The sequence below is a fragment of the Theropithecus gelada genome, chromosome 10 (genome assembly GCF_003255815.1).
Source record: "Theropithecus gelada isolate Dixy chromosome 10, Tgel_1.0, whole genome shotgun sequence".
Taxonomy (NCBI): domain Eukaryota; kingdom Metazoa; phylum Chordata; class Mammalia; order Primates; family Cercopithecidae; genus Theropithecus; species Theropithecus gelada.
In genome coordinates this window covers 61,580,401-61,602,686 of record NC_037678.1, presented here as the reverse complement: position 1 = coordinate 61,602,686, position 22,286 = coordinate 61,580,401, and the positions used below count along the sequence as shown (strand labels likewise).

The 22,286-nt window shown below is 38.2% G+C and overlaps 1 protein-coding gene across 1 annotated transcript in view; it reads left to right on the top strand.

The window, feature by feature from the left end:
• Positions 1–22,286, top strand: part of TOP1 (DNA topoisomerase I) — a 94,697-nt gene that overhangs the window by 30,252 nt on the left and 42,159 nt on the right. Inside the window, exons 3-7 of the mRNA XM_025398620.1 lie at positions 2,426–2,528; positions 17,218–17,341; positions 18,638–18,693; positions 21,143–21,238; positions 22,193–22,268. Coding sequence (XP_025254405.1) covers positions 2,426–2,528; positions 17,218–17,341; positions 18,638–18,693; positions 21,143–21,238; positions 22,193–22,268 — 455 coding nt within the window. The remainder of the gene's footprint in view (positions 1–2,425; positions 2,529–17,217; positions 17,342–18,637; positions 18,694–21,142; positions 21,239–22,192; positions 22,269–22,286) is intronic.

Below are 22,286 nucleotides of genomic sequence, written 5' to 3'. Positions count from 1 at the left end.
ATGAGATTGTGTCCTTTGCAGGAACATGGATGGAACTAGAGGCCATTACCCTTAGCAAACGTAACAGAGGAACAGAAAACCAAATATTGCATGCTCTCACTTATAAGTGGGAGCTAAATTGTGAGAAGACATGGACACATATAGGGGAACAGCAGATACAGGGGCCTTTTGGAGGGTGGAGGGAGAGAGGAGGGAGAGAATCAGGAAACATAATTTGTGGGTACTAGGCTTAATTCCTGGGTGATGAAATCATCTGTACAACAAACCCCCATGACACAAGTTTACCTGTATAACAAACCTGCACATGTACCCCTGAACTTAAAAGTTAAAAAAAAAAAAAACAGTGTTAGGACAACTTGACATCTTTATTGATTTAGAAAAAATGAACACTGGCCCTTACCTCTGTAAAACTGCTAGAAAATAAAGAAAGAAAGAGAGAGAGAGAAAGAAAGAAAGAAAGTGGTGGTATGCCCTTGAGAGAGAGAGAGAGAAAGAAAGTAAGTGGTGGTATGCCCTTGTAATCCCAGCCATTCCAAAGGCTGTGGCAGGAGGATTGCTTGAGTCCAAGAGTTTGAGAGGAGCCTGTGTAACATTGTGATATAAGAAAATGAGACTCTTTCCCTGCCTTTCACCCCAGAAGAGAGGGAGAAAATCTGTGTGGCCCTTGAGTAGGCAAAGATATCTTGGGGTACAAAACATACCCTAAAAGGGAAAATGGATGAAGTGGACTTGATTAAAATTTAAAACTTTTTTCTTTGAAAGATACCATTAAGAAATAAAGACAAGAAAATCATGGGGAGAAAATATTCACAGTTCATATAGCTAGCAAAAAATTGATAATCCAGAATGTATAAAGAGCTCTTACAACTCGGTAATAAGAAGACCAAGAAAGGTTTGAGCAGATACTTCACCAAAGAAGGTATATGAGTGGCCAATAAGCACATGAAAAGGTGCTTGTCATTAAACATCATATAATCATCAGAAATACGTGAATTGAAACCACAGTGAGATACCACTCCACACCTGCTAGAATGGCTAAAATTAAAGACTGATGTCAGATATTGGTGAAAATTTGTAGCAATTGGAACACTAATGAATTTTTGATGGAGAAATACAATGGTACAATTTGGCAATTTCCTATAAAGTTAAACATACTTTTTTTTATATTACCCAGTAACTTTTCTCCTAAGTATGTACCCAAGAGAAATGAAAACATGTCTACAAAAATACTTGTATATGAATGTTTGTAGCAGATAAATAATAACCAATACCTGGAAACAACTAAATTGTCCAGCAGGTGAATGGGTAGGTTACAGTATATCTGTACAATGTAACACCACTCAGCAATAAAATGGAACCAACAGCTGATATATCCAACAACATGGATGAATGTCACAAATGTTATGCTGAGAGAAAGAAATCAGACACTAAAAGAATAAATCCTATATGATGTTACTTATATGAAACCCTAGAAATCTAGACAAATCTGATCTATAGCATGATCAGATCAGTGCTTCCTTTGGGCAAGGGGTGGAAGATGGGAAATAACTGGGTAGGAGCACAAGGAAAACTTTCTGAGGTGATAGACTTGTTCTAAATCTTTATTGTAGTGGAGATTGCACCTGTGGGTGTCTTTGAAATGTTTATTATTACAGTTGTTTCTTAATATTTGTAGGGGATTGGTTCCAGAACCACCCCACCCCCTACCCCTAGTATATCAAAATTTGCAGATGTTCAAGTTTTTTGTATATAAAATGGCACAGTATTTACATATAACTTACACAATCCTATATGCTTTAACTCATCACCATATTACTTAGATTACCTAATACAGTGTAACTATATAAATAGTTGTTATATTGTGGGGGGATTTGTATTTTTTGATTGTATTGTTATTACTCTTTTTATTTTTCCCTGAGTATTTTCAGTCTGCAAATGGTTGAATCTACGGTGCTCAACCTGTGCATATGGAGGGCTGACTGTATTTTTAATTGTTTCGAAATTATACCTTATTAACATTTATTTAAAAACATATCTCTTGAAGTTTCGATTTTTCAGAAGTTGTAACATCTGATCTTTAGAATCAGTGTTCAATATCTATCCCTTTGTTATCATTTATAGGTCAGGCTTAATAGTATTATGTCTAGGGAGAAAAACGCCAAACTGTGGCTTCTTTTCACAGAATAATTGGCTCTCATTTCCTCATCCTCCCCATATTAGTAACATGTCTTGATTGTAGAAGTAGGCTAATGGGACGCTTTGTCTAGGCTTCTTTGTGAAAGCTTTTTTTTTTCGGTGGCATGTGCTATTACACCTACCATGCCATTTGAATCCTGTCATTGTACTTCTTGACCATCTTGTCAGGGTAGGCATACAGAAGATAGTTCATGACTCCTGTTAACTGACTCATCTCTTATGGTTGCAGATTCTCATAAACACAAAGATAAACACAAAGATCGAGAACACCGGCACAAAGAACACAAGAAGGACAAGGAAAAGGACCGGGAAAAGTCCAAGCATAGCAACAGGTAAGGGTGGAATCAAGCAAGTCCCTCATCATTCAGCAGTAGGTTGGCCATTGCTTGGCTTACCTAGAATAGGTCTTAACTTGAGCTACCGGTAAAGATAGCAAAGTAAGTAGAAACTGCATTTGATCCTAGAGTTGCTAAGAGGATGGCCCTGATTTCAAGGCCTTAAATGGGATGCCGTTGTTCAGATCAAGATGTAGAAAGCAAGTATGTTTGATTTTCTTTTAATATATACCTCGTTAAAAATACAGTTGTTCACTAAGATAGGTAAGGATTCGTTGTGACACATGATGGCATTTAATCAAGTCTGTAGCAAGCTTGCCTTGATAAAAGGTAACTGGATTGGAGACCTGATTTTCTTCTTCTTCTTTATATATTTTAAAGAGTTTACATTAAAAATTCTTAATTTGGGCTTCCATGGTCTGTTAACCCCTGAAATTATATGCAAATAGTTGAGTGTATGAGATTTCTTGGAGAGGCTATTCCTAGCTTTCATCGTGTTATCAGAGGAGTTTGGCTCCCACAAAAGCCTACAATCACCAATATGAATGAAACTCAATAGTGCTGTCTTCTGGGATGCAAGCCTCGAGGAGATTTTTCTCTTGTTCATTTTGCTCCCATTTTTTTTGGTGTAGGAGGCAAGTGGTTAAATCTAGTTATTGAAAATGAGGACTTGCACTTCCATTCTGATTTGAAGACAGTTGTTGGTGAGAAAGCCGTATGGTATTCCCATTCCCATAGTGGCCTGAGCTTGGTTAGGGAATGTAAAGATCTGTTACACATTAGAACAAGTGTCTTCATCCTAGAGTTCCTTAGAACTTCTTTATTAACTTGTGTTATTGTCTGTAGACAAGTTAAAGTGAGAATTGCTTTCCAAGTCTGTTCTTTTTTGCGAATTATTAAAATAACCAGATTTAATTTTCTCGATTGGGGACATTTCTTTGGGAATCATGTGTCATGCCTGTGGCCTTTTTTCCCTGTCCCTCACTCATTTCTTATCTCTTGATCATCTAGTTTCCATTTTCATTATTCTGGTAAATTTAATCTCAGTAGTTGAATCTACTCTGCATCTTTTCTAGTTTACAGTTGTCTAGCTCATGTTAATATCTACCATACAGCAAAGAATATTGCCAAGGATAAAGAAGTTCATTGCATAATGATAAAAAAGGGACCCATTAGGAGAACATGACAGTTATAAATGTTTATCCACTAACATCACAGCCTCAAAATACATGAAGCAAATCTGATAGAGCTGCAAAGAGAAACAAACATTCATAATTACGGTTTTACCACCTCTTTCTCAATAATTTTTAGTCCAAATAGAAAACAATTAAGGATATAGAAGACTTGAACAATATCAACCAACTTGATCTAATCGACATTTATAGGTTTTTCCCATCCAACAATATTAGAATATTCTCTTTTCTTTCTTTTCTTTTCTTTTCTTTTTCTTTTCTGTCTACTTTTCAGATTTTAATTTTTTTCAGGGTTTATTTTAGATTCAGTGGGTACATACAGGCAACTTTGTTACCTGGGTATATTGCTGTGATGCTGAGGTTTGGGTACAAATGATTCTGTCACCCAGGTACTGAGCATAGAACCCAACAGTTAGTTTTTCAACCCTTAACCGCCCTCCCTGCTCTAGTAGTCCCCAGTGTCTATTATTGCCATCTTTATGTCCATGAGCACCTGATGTTTAGCTCCTGCTTGTAAGTGAGACTATGTGGTATTTCGTATTCTGTTCTTGCCTTAATTTGCTCAGGATAACAGCCTCCAGTTGCATTCATGTTGCTACAAAGGACATGATTCAGTTCTTTTTTTATGACCATATAGCATCCCGTGGTATATACGTACAACATTTTCTTTATCCAATCCATCATTGCTGGGCACCTAGGTTGATTCCATGTCTTTGCTATTGAGAATAGTGCTGCAGTGAACATGTGAGTGCATGTGTCTTTTTAGTAAAATGATTTGTTTTCTTTTGGATACATACCAAGTAATGGGATTGCTGGATCAGAAGGTAGTTGTGTTTTTAAGTTCTTTGGGAAATCTCCAAACTGCTTTCCCTAGTGGCTGGACTAATTTACATTCTCATCAACAGTGTATAAGTGTTCCCTTTTTCCTGCAGCCTGCCAGCATCTGCTGTTTTTTGATATTTAATAGCCATTATGGCTGGTGTGAGATATCTCGTTGTGGTTTTGATTTGCATTTCTCTGATGATTAGTGACATGGAGCATTTTTTCATAAATTTGTTGGCCATTTGTATGTCATCTTTTGAGAAATGTCTATTCATGTCTTTTGCCTGTTTTTTTAATAGGGTTACTTGTTTTTTGCTTGTTGAATCATTTAGGTTCCTTATAGATTTAATTAGATCCCATTTGTCAATTTTTGCTTTTGCTGCAATTGCTTTTGGCATCTTTGCTATGAAATCTTTGCTCATTCCTATGTCCAGAATGGTATTGCCTAGGTTGTCATCTAGGGTTTTTATAGTTTTAGGTTTTATATTTAAGTATTTAATCCATCTTGAATTTATTTTCGTATGTGGTGTAAGGAAGGGGTGCAGTTTCAGTTTTCTGCATATGGCTAGCTAGTTATCCCAGCATCATTTGTTGAATAGGAAGTCTTTTCCCCATTGCTTATTTTGGTTGACTTTCTTGAAGATTAGATTGCTATCAGTGTGTGGTTTTATTTCTGGGTTCTCTGTTCTGTTCCATCTGATCTGTGTGTCTGTTTTTGTACCATTACCATGGTGTTAGTGTTTTTGTACCATTACCATGCTGTTAGAATACATTTTTTTAAGTGCACATGAAATGTGCCAAAGTAGATCATACTTTGGACCCCACCCTCCTTAAACCATCTTCCTTTGGCTTTAATGCCTCCATGCCTCTCCATCTTTCTGGCCACCCTTTTCACCTCTTTCTAATGCACAGTCATTCCTTAACAGTTTTTGGCTGTCTTTCTCTGCTACCTGTTTTGCTCTTTATCCTTATTTCGCATTCCATATTCAGTCTTGTGAACTTATTTTCAGTTCCTTAAACATAACATGTTTTCTGATGCCACTAAGCCTTAAAACATGCTGTTGCTGGTTCTTTAATAACCCTGTTGCCCTTTTGCTGTCATTCTTTTAGTTGCAGCTCAGACTTGACTTGTTCCAGGTATCCTTTCTACCCATCTTCTCATATTAAATGCCACTTTTGTGTGCTCTCTGGTGCCTTGAATATATTCCTATCATAATAATAATTATGATATTTAATTGTCTCTTTACTTTTCTGTATGGACTCCTGCACTCTAAAGTCCCTGAAAGCAGAATTGGGATCTTTTTTTTATTTTTGGAGGGGGGTGTTTTTGTTTGTTTGTTTGTTTGTTTGTTTTTGAGATGGAGTCTTTCTCTGTTGCCCAGGCTGGAGTGCAGTAGTGCCATCTCAGCTCACTGCTATCTCCAGCTCCCAGGTTCAAGTGATTCTCCTACCCCAGCCTCCCAAGTAGCTGGGATTAAGGTACATGCTACCACATCCAGCTAACTTTTTTGTATTTTTCGTAGCGAAGCTAACTGTTTTGTATTTTTAGTAGCGACGGGGTTTCACCATGTTAGCCAGGCTGGTCTCAAAACTCCTGACCTCAAGTGATCCGCCCACCTTGGCCTCCCAAAGTGCTAAGATTACAGGTGTGAGCCACCACACCCAGCCTTTTGTATTCATTTTGCATCCTTCAGGCTTAGTATGATACCTGGCAGATAGGTGGCACTTATTAGTCTATATTTATTGAATTAATGAGTGGATGACCTATGGGTACATTAGTTTCCATCTTCTCTCTTTCTTCTCACATACTCTTAGTCTTCTATAGGATAGTTATGAAGTCACTTTGGCTTATCTCATTTTTCACACAATTGTGTGTGGTAAAGTAAACATAACAAAATTTACCATTTTAAAGTAGCATTTAGTATATTGACAGTAGTACACAAGTATCACCACTGTTCATCTCCAGAACTTTTCATCATCCCAGACAATCTCTGAATTCACTAAATAATAACTTTTCATTCTGTTCCCCCATCTCATTATCTTTCTACTTTGTCTTTTTTTCTCTTTCCCTTCTACTTTTTATATAAGCAGAATATATATATAAGCAGAATAATACAATATTTATCTTTTTTTCATCTGTTTTGTATTCCCTTAATATGTTTTCAAGGTTTATATAAGCAGAATATACAATAAGCAGAATAATATATATATTTATATATTATATAAGCAGAATAATACAATATTTATCTTTTTTTCATCTGTTTTGTATTCCCTTAATATGTTTTCAAGGTTTATCCATATTGTAGCATATCAGAAATTCATTCTTTTTTATGACTGAATAGTATTCCATTGTATGCCTGTTACCACATTTTAAAAAATCTACCTGTTGATGGACACTTGGGTGTCCCTTTGGCTACAAATACCCTTTGGCCTCAAATACGTATTTGAGTTCTGCTTTCATTCTCGGGGGTATACACCTAGGAGTAGAATTGCTAGATCATGTCCAGCAGTGGCTGCCTGCTATGTTTATACTGTGCTAATTGATGTGAAGTGTGAAAAAAAAAATTAGATAACCTTTGACCATGAACAGTATCATCTGAGGATGTGAGAGACCTGCTTACAGATCAGATGAAGAATGTTGATTTTTATTTTACTAGACTGTAAGAAGAAATTCCAAAAGACTTTAAGAAGAAAGAGGTTAATGTTTAAAACATAAGCTTTTGAAAAGTTATCTTCTCTAACACATTCTACTTTGTTTTGGGAGGAAAGATACAGTAAAAGTGACATAAAGGGCTTTGAGACGTGTAAGTTTGGCCTTGTCCTGTTTTACAAAAATCTTTAAAAAAAAAAAAAAAAAAAAAAAAAAAGGATGTGATTTTTGTAGAAGAAATCCTCATCCTTGTGCATCCATTTAGGTCTCATGTGATCTTGACTAGGTTACCTAACCTTCTTCAACTCAGTTTCTTCATCTTCATCTTGATACATGCTTCACAGGGGAACCATGGGAGTCAATAAATACAGAAGCTCTTCAGTTGTGAACTGCTCTACAGATGTGCAGAGATGACACTTTGACATCTATTTAAAAGCATACTTTTCCAAGATCATATTGTAGGCAAATTCAATAATTTGTTATATGTACTTTTGTGCCCCCCTTTTTTTTTTTTTGAGACAGAGTCTCGCTCTGTTGCCCAGGCTGGAGTACAGTGACATGATCTCGGCTCAATGCAACCTCCACCTCCTGAGTTCACACCATTCTCCTGCCTCAGCCTCCCAAGTAGCTGGGACTACAGGTGCCCACCACCACGCCTCCCTAATTTTTTATATTTTTAGTAGAGATGGGATTTCACCGTTTAGCCAGGATGGTCTGGATCTCCTGACCTCATGATCTGCCTGCCTCAGCCTCGCAAAGTGCTGGGATTACAGGCGTGAGCCACCGCGTCCGGCCACTTTTGTGCCTTTTAATATTTTCTTCATTCCTATAAAAATGCTAGCCTTTTTGCCAAGAGCTATTGGAAAAACCTGGCCCGAGTTTCTGTTTACATATGACATGACTAAATCTAGCCCTTGGTCTCTTTATTCACATGAGTAAATTTTAAAGTTTAATCAGATGATCTGTTGTAAGCAGACTTTTAAGTACTTCCCTGTTTTGATGTCTACTGGCACAGTACCTCTTTGCAGCAAAGCAAGGATATTGGTTATATTTCAGTAAAATTATTTTATTTTGTTTTTTAATTTTTTTTGAGACAGAGTCTCGCTGTGTTGCCCAGGCTGGAGTGCAGTGGTGTGATCTTGGCTCACTGCAATCTCCACTTCCTGGGTTCAAGCAATTCTCCTGCCTCAGCCTCACGAGTAGCTGGGATTACAGGTGCCTACCACCACACCGAGCTAATTTTTGTGTTTTTACTAGAGATGGGGTTTCACCATATTGGTCAGGCTGGTCTCGAACTCCTGAACTTATGATCCTCCTGCCTTGGCCTCCCAAAGTGCTGGGATGACAGGCTTGAGCCAGTGCACCCAGCCTCCAGTAAAATTTTATATACACTGTGATCCTTTTAAAGTATCTCTGATATTTTTAATAGTTTAGGGTTTCTTCGATTTCTTCTGTAGCAGATTAAAGAAATCTTCGGGATTATTTAATCACGTCTGAACCCCAGAATAATTAGGATGTAGCATGTTCTGTTCCAAAATGCTCTCATTTATTCCAATCCTTGCTTATCAATTGTAGCTAATTTTGTGGCCATTTGTTATGAGAAAACAAGTGTTTCTAATATGTTTCTGTGTCCCTCCCTTCTCTGCTAGATATTAGCACCAATCATTTGTCATCAGGCTACACTTAGGACCCAAGCCCAGGAGGCATCTTACTCTCCTGTGCAGTAGCAATACTGAAGACTTGGAGTGGGAGAGTAGCCTTTCTGCAGAAACAGAATGGGGCTATGGATCCACATCCCAGGGGATGCCATTTGGTTTCCTCTTTATTGTCCTCATGCAGGGTGCAAAATAGGGGAGCAGGTATTAAGAATCATTTCATCTTGTCTCCTCTTTGTGTGGACAGGAGTCTGAGGTCACATGCTCAACCATAGTGACGTGGTAGCAGAAAGAAGAGGATGTGAGACCAAGGATCCTGAGTCCCCACTACATTATTCCTTCCAGTGAAAAATACCTCCCTCTGTAAAAAGAGTTAGTTTAGTTTTGTAGCCAAACTGTCTGTTTAAATATAAGCACCCCTTACTTGTATGCGTATGGTAGGCAGCTCAGGTTTAAAAATGTCAGATCATCTCAGGCACTGCCATTATCTCTCTTTGTCCCCAAATCCCTAAAATCTTTGGCACTGAAAGTATTAATCTCATCAAATTCTGAACCTATGAAAACTTCATCTCTGTCTTTCTCTTGTCTGGACTGTAACATCACAAGAACAGCTCACACCAAAGTTAAAAAATAATTTCATCAATCATCACTTATCTCTTGACACTGCTTCTTTCTGCTCTTCAGGTCCTTTTTCTTTTGTTTTTGGAGTCAGGGTCTCATTGACTCCTAGGCCGGGGTGCGGTGGTATGATTATAGCTCACTGCAGCCTTCCTAGGCCCAAGGGGTCCTCCTGCCTCAGCCTCTTGAATAGCTGGGACAATAGGCATGCACCACCATGCTTGGGTAATTAACTTTTTTGTTTTTAGTAGAGATGGCAGTCTTGCTATGTTATCCAGGCTGGTCTGGAACTTCTGGTCTCCCACATTGGCATCCCATAGTGTTGGGGTTACAGGCATGAGCCATCATGGCCGTCCCTCTTTTAAAAAATACATAAATAATCTCAAAAGGAATACTCTTCTAGATGCCAAGGAATTACTTGGCTTGTAGGATCTCACAAGCTACCTTTCTTAAAGGGTTGCATTCTTATCCATTGTTTATCTTTAATACTAGATCTCTTATATAAACAGAATATTATTAAAAGCAATTTGGGAGAGGGGGCCGGATTTTAGAAAATAAGAGAATCGTGTGAAATGAAATTCCTCCTCTTAGTTTTTGACTCTGTGCATCTCTTGCCAATTTTAAACCTGGCATTCACACTGGAGTGACAAATTTGTGGAAAGCAAGGGAAGACAGAAAACTGCTGTGAAATAGCAAGGGAAGTACTTTTCCAGCCATATTGGCAGTGCTATTCTGTACTGTCAGTGTGAGAAACATCTGAGAATAAGGATGCTTTTGGCTTCTGCTTTCCTTTCAGTTCCAAATCCTACCTGAACTGTAATTGAGAAAGTGTAGAATTTTGGGAATATGCACTTGATTTAAGCATCCAGTTCTCAGATTAGGGGAGATTTTTCTGAAGTTAATAAAATTTAAAAGAGACGTGTGCTGCTTTCCGTGTGAGTGGTTTGCCAGAGCCCTCCCTTTGTCTACACATCACTATATCAGCCTGTCTAGGGGAAATGGATAGCTTACATAGGTAGGCAGAGAAGATTGAACAGTTTAGAAATGAGGAAACTCAGTACCACTACCATTCACATGGGAGTCAGTATGATATATTGAATAGCATACTAAGATAAAAGTTAAGAGGCCAGGTTCTGTCGTTTATAAGCTATGTGTTGTGATCCAAGCTGCTTAACTTCTCTGGGTCTCGTTTTCCATTTTGATCAGGAGTTGATAACAGTACCTGCTTTGTCAAGCTTTCAAGTGTGTTTATGCACATGATAGCTCTTTGGGAACTGTAACATACTAAATAATTGAGATAATGATGGTGATGATGATAATTACCACAAAGCCTAGTATAATATCATGCAGATAAATTGGAGCTGTTGAGTCTGGTAGTTGAATCTAATTCTATAGTTATTGATAGCATTCAATTTGGAGCCCTGATATTTTCAGTATTATATTTATCCCTATTATAGTGAGCCATCATCATTGTTTTTAAGATTTCATGGTGGAGACAGCATTTGAGCTAGCCATTCAAAGATGGTTAAAATTTTGCTAAGGGAAAGTAATGGTTAGAAAGAAAAACATAAGCAGAACGTACAGGCACTGTAGTATATGCTTTGTTCTGGGAGGAATCTAGTTAGGTGGGTTACACAGGGTGGAATAGTAGAAAATAAGACCCAAAAAAGTGACTTGAGGCAAAACCATTAAATGCCATTTCAAAAAGTTGGGACTTTTACTTACGCTAACTAAAAAGGTGCGGGGGAAATGTTGGGACTCGATTCTGAGTTGAGCAAGAAGCCATTGGAAATAGTTGAGCAAATAGGACTTAGCCACAAATGACATGAAGGGTCTGAGAAAAAGGGTTCCTGTCTTGGATAACTGGGAGGCTGTTTACACTATTAATAGAGACAAAGAACTTAAGGGAGGAATGGGAGTTAGAATGGATATCGGTTTTGCCATCTTTGCACACATTCTTTTATCGTCTCTGGCCTGAAAACAAAGGATTAAATAATTTCTAGGAAATTAAATTTATCTTGAAGTTTTGATACTTCTATAATATAAAACACCAGAGTCCTTGTGATTTTGTTTAGTGATGTAGAATCGGCATTGTAGTGTATAATGATGATGGACATTAAGGAACCCTTGTTTCTTAGTGCCTTTTGGAAACTGGCTAATTTCAGAAACTGCGCTCTTTTCCCAGAGGGAACTTTTGAAGTTACTTAAATATTTAATTTTACAAACATCATTTAAGCTTTAACTGTCTTACTATCCTTGAAAGGGTCATGAGTTTCCCTCCTAAACCAAGACTTTGAAGCTCTCTGTGCTGTCTCACAGGAATCCCCATGATCCAACTTCATGTGACCTGCAGAGGTCTGCTGCCTTGAGAAGTAGACAGGTAGCTGGGCTGTGAGTGGCTAAGTCCTTTTCTCAGAATATATGGAGGCTCCTTCTACCTTTAACAGTGCTTTTTTTTTTTTTTGCTTTGTTTGGAAAGTGACAGTAGTCAAGTGCATGACTCTGGAGCCGGACTGCCTGAGTTTAAATCCTATTTTTCTCATTAGAGCTAGTTCCTTGGGTGAGTTACTTAACTTCTCTGTGCTTCAGTTACCACATCTGTGAATTGTACCAGTACTTACCTGAGTTTTGTTACGGATATTAAATGTGCCTGGCACTGGGTGCTACTCAAGTATCTGTTAAATACTTTTATGGGGGATGGAGGACAGATTTTAAATAGTTTCCCATAGCCAACATTCTAGCTTTCCAGAATATCAATATTTTGTTGTGGTAGTGGTGGTCTTTTTTCCTAGAGAAACAATGCTTTGCCAGAAGGGAAACATTTTTCCCTACTGGCTCCCTACTTCCACCCTTTCTCCCACTCTTCTATATAAGTGCCTTAGAGAGACCCTGGTCACCCTTTTCTTAGCTCCAGCAAGAATCATAGACCAAAGGTTTTGCTGTCATCACTTTAAAAACAGTGTAGGTTATTTTTTCTTTCTTTCTTTTTAATTTAAAAAAAAATTTTTTTTGAGACAGAGTCTCACTCTGTCGCCAGGCTGGAGTGCAGTCGTGTGATCTTGGCTCACTGCAGTCTCCAACTCCCTGGTTCAAGCGATTCTCCTGCCTCAGCCTCCCGAGTAGCTGGAATTACAGGCATGCGCCACCATGCCCAGCTAATTTTTGTATTTTTAGTAGAAATGGAATTTCACCATGTTGCTCAGGGTGGTCTCAAATTCCTGACCTCAGGTGATATGCCTACCTCAGCCTCCTAAAGTGTTAGGATTACAGGCATGAGCCACCACACCCAGCCCGGTTATTTTTTTCTTTAGTGGAATTCAGCCAATTGAAGCTAACACATGGCATGAACACTCTGGAAAGGTGGGTTTGGATCTTTCCATTTGTTCTCTTTAGCATTGACTTTTGCTTTTCTAGTCCCTGCTAGCGTGTTGGAATCTTACCCCATACAGATGCAAAACTATGAACCAAGAAGTCAAGATCTATGCTTAGCCAATAATTGGTTGTTTTCTCTTTCAGAGTTCCTCATGCCCATGGGGTAAATTCATATTTCATCCATAAGTGTGACCATTACAGAAGTATCTAGGACTGCTACTGTCTGTATTTTTGTCCTTCAGCATATCCCAGACTAAACTTACTCTTAAAATATGTTTGTCTGACCTTCGGGTTCCTTCCTATGGTTGATATTAAGCCTTTCTTCTACTCTTAAAAGAGAAAATGGGGGGTGGGGGGGAAAGAGACCAAAAAGGCAACCCTTTCAGGTATCCAGCATTTTTCTTTTTTTTTTTTTTTGAGACGGAGTCTTGCTCTGTCACCCAGGCTGGAGTGCAGTGGCCGGATCTCGGCTCACTGCAAGCTCCGCCTCCCGGGTTCACACCATTCTCCTGCCTCAGCCTCCCGAGTAGCTGGGACTACAGGCACCCGCCACCTCGCCCGGCTAGTTTTTTGTAATTTTTAGTAGAGACGGGGTTTCACCGTGTTAGCCAGGATGGTCTCGATCTCCTGACCTCGTGATCCGCCCGTCTCGGCCTCCCAAAGTGCTGGGATTACAGGCTTGAGCCACCGCGCCCGGCCGTATCCAGCATTTTTCTAATTTAGCCCTACTGAAGTTTCTTCAGTAATTAATTGGCTGTTTTTCAACCTCTAAACTGGCTAATATTATAGCCTTCAATTGTACTTTTAAAGCCCTTTTGTTATTTTGACATATTGTGTCTGTTGTGTATGGAAAAGTAGCAGGTTCAGTATGAAGATAACATAGTATTTTATCTCTTAAAACAGGCAGCCAGCAAATGAACCTTCTGCACTGGTCAGAATTTCCATCATTTCACTGTTAATGAGAAAAGTGCAGTTCTTTAGCTACCTTGAAAGTTAAACATGTCCTAAGTCTTTTGGAAAAAGACATACATATTAGAAAATCTCAGAAGGATGCGTCAGCCTAACTGACCCCACATTGACTCCATTTTATTTGCTGGCCAAATCTTGTTTCTGACTTTCCTGGCACAGCCCTGGACATGCTTCTGTATCATAGGACTTGTTCCCCAGTACCTTTGCTACTTCCTTCAGGTGCATTCCTAGGAAAGACTTGCAGTGGGGTTTGCTGTTTGCCAGCACTCCTGCGGATTTGGGGTTATGGAAGCCAGGTTGGGCTCCCAGACACTCTGCTCTCTCTTTGTGGAGGCAGGGACAGCAACAGCACCTAACAAGTAGGGATGATCACATTGTATTCAGAAGCCTGGTGGAGCTCTATAAACCCAAATTTCTAGCAGTCTTCTACATGATGCCCTGTAACAGAAACTGCCCTTAACCCTGAATCATCTGAGTTCAGCTAGTGTAAACATCCAAATCTGCTCTTATACCTAAACAGTTAGGAGTAGAGGAGACTTGGCTTCCTTTGGAAAGTCAGGATGATAGCTTCATCCCATTCTGGTTTTTGTGATTAATTGTGACCTGCAAAGGGGTTTACTACTCTAGCAGGAACTTTGAATTTCCTATATACATTTCTCTCTGGTTAGCAGACAGAGGAAATATCATTGACTTTTGGCTTCCTGGCAGATGTCTCATTTGCCTTGTCATTTGTTGATTCCTTTTCCCTGATCTCTGTTTGATGTGATAGTGTACACCAAAGCTGAAAACTGCAGGGCCACATGTACACTTGTAGGTACCTATGCTGTGATTACCAAAAGGCTCAGAAAGCCAGTTTTCTAGTGAAATTGGCTAACATTCTAAGAAATGCTTTCATTGGGAAAGAGAATGGGTCAGGGGAAGGTGGAACTTAAAGGAAGATGGAGTGTTCTTGAATTCAGATTCCTGAATTAGCCATTTATAGTTTCATGGGAAGATAAAAAAAAAACAAACAAAAAAACAAAACAAGCAACCCCAAAGGTGTTTATCCTTTCAAGTATCCAAACATCTTTATTCTAGAAAGTTTCTGCTTGATGGTAAAATAAAGCTAGGACCGTAGAGCAAGTCTCAGACTCACCATGGCTGTTTCTTAACACCAGTCTACCTTAAGCAGCAGGTATCAATTTAGTGGAAATATAAAGGTATTGATATGTAGTGGAGGCTGCTCTGCACTTGGAGGTGGAAATATTAAATTTAAATTCCAACTTTGCTTTTAACATTGCAACTTTGAGTAAGTCTTTTAACCACTGTCTCCTGTTTGTATGAGCACAAGGGGATAGATAATAAAACTGGCCTCACAGGAGTGTTGTGAGAATTGAATGAAATAATGTATGTGAAAATACCAAGTACAATGCTTGCTTAGAAAGTAGAATTTTGTTTTGCTGTCCCCTCCCCCGCTATAGTTGGCAGGGCAAGGGGAGGCAGTATATTCGTCCATCAATATTGTAGATGCAGTTGTTCCCAGATTTTTTGCTTTTAGGCAAAACTTTGTATAGATGACTTACATACCCTCTTACAGTGATGCTTAATAAAACAAAACTACCATGCTTTTATAATGGAATGGTAAGCTCAAACATTTTGCTGGTAGTATAAAAACCAAGTGCCTGTGATTATATATACAGTAACTCCTGAAGAATCAATTATAATCTCAGCAACCTTGCTCTTTGACCATTCATTCTAAAGCTTGGAGAAGTTAATGAGAACAGATAGTAAGAGTGCTAATGCAATTGGAAGACTTTTTTTTTTTTTAAACAAAGGGATACATTTTTAAATAAAACATTGCATTTTGGTAAAAAACACAGATTATGCGAACACATTGAGTTAGAGGAACATCATATTAATTCCAAGAACAAAAAGCATGGTGAAGAAATTTTGTAACCATGCACATGCTCTGTTCTCATGAGTTAAAAAGAATTTTCCTCCTATAGAGACTTGTTATTTAAATGTGTGTCACATGTAAATAACAGTCTAATGAGCGCAATATAGGAGGAGAAATATGTAAGCAAGGGAAAGCGGGCGTTGTGTTTTTCCATCTATTTCAGTTCTTGAGTCTTTCCTAACCTATAGTGTATCCTGTTTCTCCCTGGCTAGATTTCTTAAAGTTTCTGCTTATTCATCACTCAAATACCTTTCTCAAGTTGTAGCTACTTCTGTGTGCAGTGTGTAATAGCAGATGTTCTCCCGATCTAGATTTTGTTGCTCTGCCTAACTGCATGCCATCATTTGTTTCTCCCTTTGTGATCTTCTGCTGTAGTCAAGTATCCCTTCAGAATAAACTTCATGGGATGGACATAGCCTAATGAGCTCATTGCTGATGAAGTCTTTTTTTCCTGTGCATTGGTTAGTGCAGTAAGCAAGGCTCCTTAACTGCCTGTCCCAGTGTACTGAAAAATGATAGTGTTCTGTCACCTTAAACTACAACTTGTGGTTTTCGCTTATTGCTTCTTTAGTCTTTGACCACATGCATGTTTTTACGTAGTTGCAGTTATTTTATTATATTCCTTTTTCTGTCATAAACACTTTCGAAATGTATTTGTGGTACTCAAATTATAGCTTAACAGTTAAATAATTTGATATATTACAGTTTCCCCTCTTGTTAGGTTGTATCCAATTTTGGGGTTTGTTTGTTCGTTTTGTTTTTTTTTGTTTGTTTAAGGGAAGCACCAAAATAAACATCTTTATATGTAATGTTATTTCCCTAAGAAAAATTTCCAGGAGCTTGATCCCAGGGTAAGAAGCTATGCACATTTTCGTGGTTCTTGCCTTATAATGTCATATTTTGCTTTTTTAACCTTTAATAAAGAATGTTCCTATGCCCTTGCTTTCAGATGGGTCTTTTCTTATTGTAAGGAAAGGACTAACATAAGTCCCATCTAGAAGTGACTAACTTGACTAGTTAAAACTAGAAGGAAATATCCACTGTATTGGGCTGTTCACTCCATAAACCCTGGCTTGGCTACATGTGTGATATGTTTCAAGTCTGGCACAAAGCCACCAAACACTTTCTTGGTGAAACCTCCTCACATCAGATATGAATGCTGAAGTGGGAGCTTTCATTGTTTTTGTGCTGGTAGAACGTTGCAGAAATACACAGGGCTGGCTGTGTATTCTTAGTCACTTTAAAAAAAAATGTCCTGGTGTGTCTAGAATGATGGTTTCTGGTTCTTTGCAAAAATAAAAACATCAAACAAGATAAAGTCCGATGTAACCAAGACCCTCTACTTGAACCTTCTGTCAGTACTGTTTAAGTACTGTAAGTTTCCATGGTTCATGTTATCTTAGGATATCTTGTGAAACGAATCCTTGTGGTCCCTACTCTGGGTAACACTTTGTGACTTAACTTTTTACAGTGAACATAAAGATTCTGAAAAGAAACACAAAGAGAAGGAGAAGACCAAACACAAAGATGGAAGCTCAGAAAAGCATAAAGACAAACACAAAGACAGAGACAAGGAAAAACGAAAAGAGGAAAAGGTACAGAGTTTTCTAGTGGGGGAGGAAGGGACGTGGATGCACTTTTGTTTACCTTTAAAAGCAGCTATCTTCACTGCATAGTAAGATCCCTTGGCCTTGGAGTGAAAGGTCTCTTGTCAGGAGAATTCAGAGCAAACTTTAGTCTTAAACTATAAAAACTAAGCCTTTTATCACCATATGTCTCACAGTAGCAGATCTGTCCATATCATTACCTTTTTTTTTTTTTTTAAATTGCCAATGGATACATTGAGAATGCATTAGGGAAAATTAATTGTTTTTGGGAGAAGGCCTAATGCCTTGTTGGTCTTCTGTTCATTAACTTCCTGAGTGAAAATTTAGTGATGCTGGTGCCCTTTGTGGCTTTTGGTTCCAGCATAACCAGTACAAGCCTTCTAAAAATGACTAGGCTCACCTGGTTGAGAATGAATAGTACTCTGTATAGTTTTAAAAAGAGATTGTTTTTATTTTAGCTTTGAAAAAGTAATTTTTGTACTTGGTAAATTCAGATACTATGAAATAAGGAATATGGTGAAGAAGACATCTCTTCACCACTGACTCATTGTCTCCCATCCTTCTCAGAGGCAACCGCTATACTGATTATGTTTTGTATCCTTCTAGAGATACTCTGTGTATATCTATGCGCGTGTGTGTGTGTGTGTGTATCCCTTCGTGTGTATATATGTGAAGATTTTTTTGAAAGATAAAGTTTCTGACGAATCTACAAAGCAGGAAGTTGAAGGGGAGGGGGTCATAAGTATACTTTGCCGGAGTCAGAGAAGGCAGGGCATATAGTTTTTTGTTTGTTTGTTTGTTTTTTAAATAAAGACAGGGGTCTCACTATGTTGGCAAGGCTAGTCTCGAACTCCTGGCCTCAAGCAGTCCTCCCACCTCATCCTCCCAAAGTGTTTGGATTACAGGCATGAGCCATCACATCTGGCCCATATGTTTTGTTTGGTTGGTTTTTGCTTTTGTTTCCTCTCTGCACTGCCAATGGCAACTTCTTGAGTAGTGGAACGTACTTATTGGGGAAAAGAGACCTGCCATCACTTAAAGGTAAAAAGCTGCCATTTTGAAGGGAAACCTTTCTCAGTGAGTTGGACAGTTTCACCCAGAAGAATTGTTAAAAACGAGTTTTGGACAAATGTCAGGACCTTTAGTTCATCTATTCAGTTTTGCTAACATAAGAGCCAGCCTGTGATCATGACGTCCCAAGACTTGATGCTACATATTCTCAAAAAGAGGTTTCTTCAGATTTAGTCCTTTCAAGGTACTAGTTACTGTTGTTTGACTTTTCAGGTTCGAGCCTCTGGGGATGCAAAAATAAAGAAGGAGAAGGAAAATGGCTTCTCTAGGTAAGACTTTGCTGCTGCGTGGGCTTCCCTTTTTCCGGGTGGGCAGCAGGCCAGCTGCCTGTGTTGTAGTGTTGTCTGAGTTTACCCAAAACACACTGACCTGGCCATCTTGATGGTTCCCAGAAAGTCAGCAGTGAGAAGACTTCGTCTAAGCCAACCTGAGCCTTTCTACAGTGCCATATAGTGAGACTGACCAGCACGTTTTCCAGAAGGTTATTTCGAGTAGAGAAGGTTGACAGGAGAGATTTTTAAAAATTGAGATTTACATATCACAAAATTTGTCTTTTAATGGTATACAGTGTACTGTTTTTCTTTTAGTATATTCACAAGGTATTACAGCCTCTTCACTAATTCCAGAACATTTTCATTTCTCTAAAAAGGAACTTCATATTCAGTAGTGATTATGGAGTTTTCTGAAAAATTGCTTAGTCTGAATTCATCCTTAATAATATTGGGAGACTTATATATAAAAGATCATTTGACCTACATGTTAGGGATGAGTGTAGATTTGGGAAGAATTATGTTATCTCTTTTCTAGAAGGAGAGGAAAATGCACACAATCTAGAGGTTACTTCCTATACTGCTTTTACCTTTATAATATTTTTTTCCTCATCCTCAATTTCCTAAAATAAGCCCAAAGGGTCCCCTCTAGTTTCCAAACAACTGGATGTTTATTGTTACATATTCTCACTTCACTGAATGACAGAATGGATTTATTAGAAATGGTTGGAAATATTTGCATTATTGACTAGGACAAAACACTTTGAGAGTTTTGCTTCCTTGAATCTTTGAACTTCCAGTTTCATTTGTTAAAGTTTTTGACAATTGTGCCTGGTTCTCTGGGTCCTTTAGACAAGGAGAAGCAGGTGCCCTCTTCAGGCATGTTTCATAATTGTTCTAGGAATGCAGAATAATAAAATTCAAGAAGCATTAGAGCTGCAAGCTGCCCTAGGAATTTTGATTTCTGAGATAAAGTGACTGAGGCACTGCTGGGCTAATCTCTGCCAAGAGACCGCCCTGGATTTTTATTAAACTGATATGAATAAACTTTTTGGACTTGGTGTGTAGTTGTGAGCTCATTTTCAGACTTTTTGGGTTAGAAGACTAGGAACACAGCCTTCTTTGAGGCAGTGGTCTCTGTGTTCACTTTGTTGGACTCCTTGCTGGCTTCTGTGTATGTCTTTGTAAAGAATCCAGATGCTTCACTGGAATACAGTTTTCTGGTAAATTGTTTTAGGACTTCTTCCTTCAGACCTAGTAACCCTTCCCACATGTTTTTGTCTTCAGTGTGACAAACTTAGGATGTAGCATTTACTTAACTAGTTGGGTAAATGACAGGCTTTCTTTCCTTCTGGACCCTAGGGTCTATGTCAGTATTCAGGCAGGAGGGGGAACAGCTGTAGAAGCTGGCATTTGGTTAGTGTGCTAAAATAAGTTCTTTAAACATTCAAATTCTATCACAAGCAGGGGAACCCAGTATGCTTTTTTTTGGTTGGAGGTACTCTTGAAACCCTGTGAATATACTTTGTAGTGGAGTCTGGATTCTTAATCCTTGGATCCCTCCACAGGGGGCAGCTACATATAAGGACGCCATTCCTTGTGCTGAGTTAAGGCAATGAGGTTCTGAAGAGATGTGCCAGGCCACGGAGGATCCCTTGGGGGGCAGTGATTGTTGGGCTCTATGGTATTTTTTACTTGTTCCTTCTCTGTTTTGGTTCAAGATGGTTGTCTCAAAGGATTGTCTTTTTATATTTATATTTTAAAGGTAAGATCTTAACAAATAGTAGTGAGACACTCTTCTGTATATAAAGTAAACCTAAGTTAGGACATTGAACAATGAATAGATTTGGCATAGGATACCTTCTGTTTATTCTGGTTTAACACGTGCCCTTCTTTTGTTGTAATGTTGTCAGCTTGGTTATCTTTCCACGTAACTGAATATACATGTACATTATTGCCAGATTTTTAGAACTTTAAGATACTAAGTTGGGGAAATCAACTTAGTTTATTTCTTTATTTGTTTATTCCTTTCCTTGTAAAAGCTGTACTTTAGCTTTTGGAGTACTGGAACAATCAGTTCAGCTTGTGGGGTCAAATATATGGTAGGTTTCTCGTGTAAGGCAAGAAAACACCTTAGGTTTATTTCTGGAGTGGTTCATGCCATGCTGGCAAAGACAGCTAAGAAATAGTGAGAAAGAATTCTGACTTAGAGTAAGGAGTCTTGATCCCAAATCCTGATATTGCCCATTCACATGTACAATGAGGACAAATACTCTCTACTTCACAGGATTGAAGTGAGAAAAAGTGCTCACAGAAAATCTTTATAATATGTATGTGGTTATCCTTATTTATATTAGCTTCTTTTCAATGAGATGACATATTCATTCTTTGTATTAATACAGTACAGATGTTCTAGCACTCTGTGACCAGCAATTTTTTTTCTCTTTAGTCCACCACAAATTAAAGATGAACCTGAAGATGATGGCTATTTTGTTCCTCCTAAAGAGGATATAAAGCCATTAAAGAGACCTCGAGATGAGGATGAGTGAGTATTTTCTTAAAACTTTGACTTTGGAAAACAAAAAGGAGGAGTTTAAAGAATACATGTGATGTGTTTCTTTATAATACATATAGAAGCTGCATTAATTGGCTTTTACTCATTTGGGATTTGTGATTAATGGACTGATTTCTCTGAATTATGAGAAGTAGGGTTTGCTAAACAAGTAAGTAGTATTCCCAAGGCTTACATGAAGATTATATAAATTTTTCTTATTGTAAAGGCAATAGATATTTATTGTAGAAATTTCAAATAATACAGAATTCATGAAGAATAAATTAAGTCACTTAAAATTTCTCATTGCCTACCATAGATAACTTAAAGCAGTTTCTCTTAGACCTATCCCTGTCAGTACATTCTAAGTGAAGTTTCAGTGTGTAAAAATAATAAAACTGCTCATAAAACATGTACCTCTTTCCCCAGATTCAGTGAGATTAAATTATATTCATTTTCACTCTTACATAGCTTATTACGCTATTATTATAGTAGAAAATGGATGGAAAGGGAGAAGGGAAATACTTAGTGAACTGCTTTGTATTCATTCAATATAGAATTTCTTTCCTCCACATTCCAGTGAGTTACTGCTATGTGGTAGCTAGTGTGCTGTGCGTTTGGTTCCCAAACTTTCATCTTTTATTTTTTATTTTATTTCCCAAACTTTCATCTGATAATGGTATTTATTTCTGCATATATCCCCCCACCCTATTTTGCTTCCAGGCCAGTATAAGTGGTTAGTTTTGTTCTATATAGGGCTGTAACTATTTCTTTGGTCTGACCTTCATTATTTTCTCCACTTCTGTTACTCTTGACCATAGAATGCCCAGCCAAGAATAACAGCAATTACTCCTGCCATGGAGGTTTCCAAGAGTTTGTAGGTCTCCTATGAGTGAGGACTCCTGAATCATAATTATGCTAACTGTGTATTCATGTTCCCCTTTCTAGTGCTGATTATAAACCTAAGAAAATTAAAACAGAAGATATCAAGAAGGAGAAGAAAAGAAAACTAGAGGAAGAAGAGGTTAGTAAAGAGACTTAG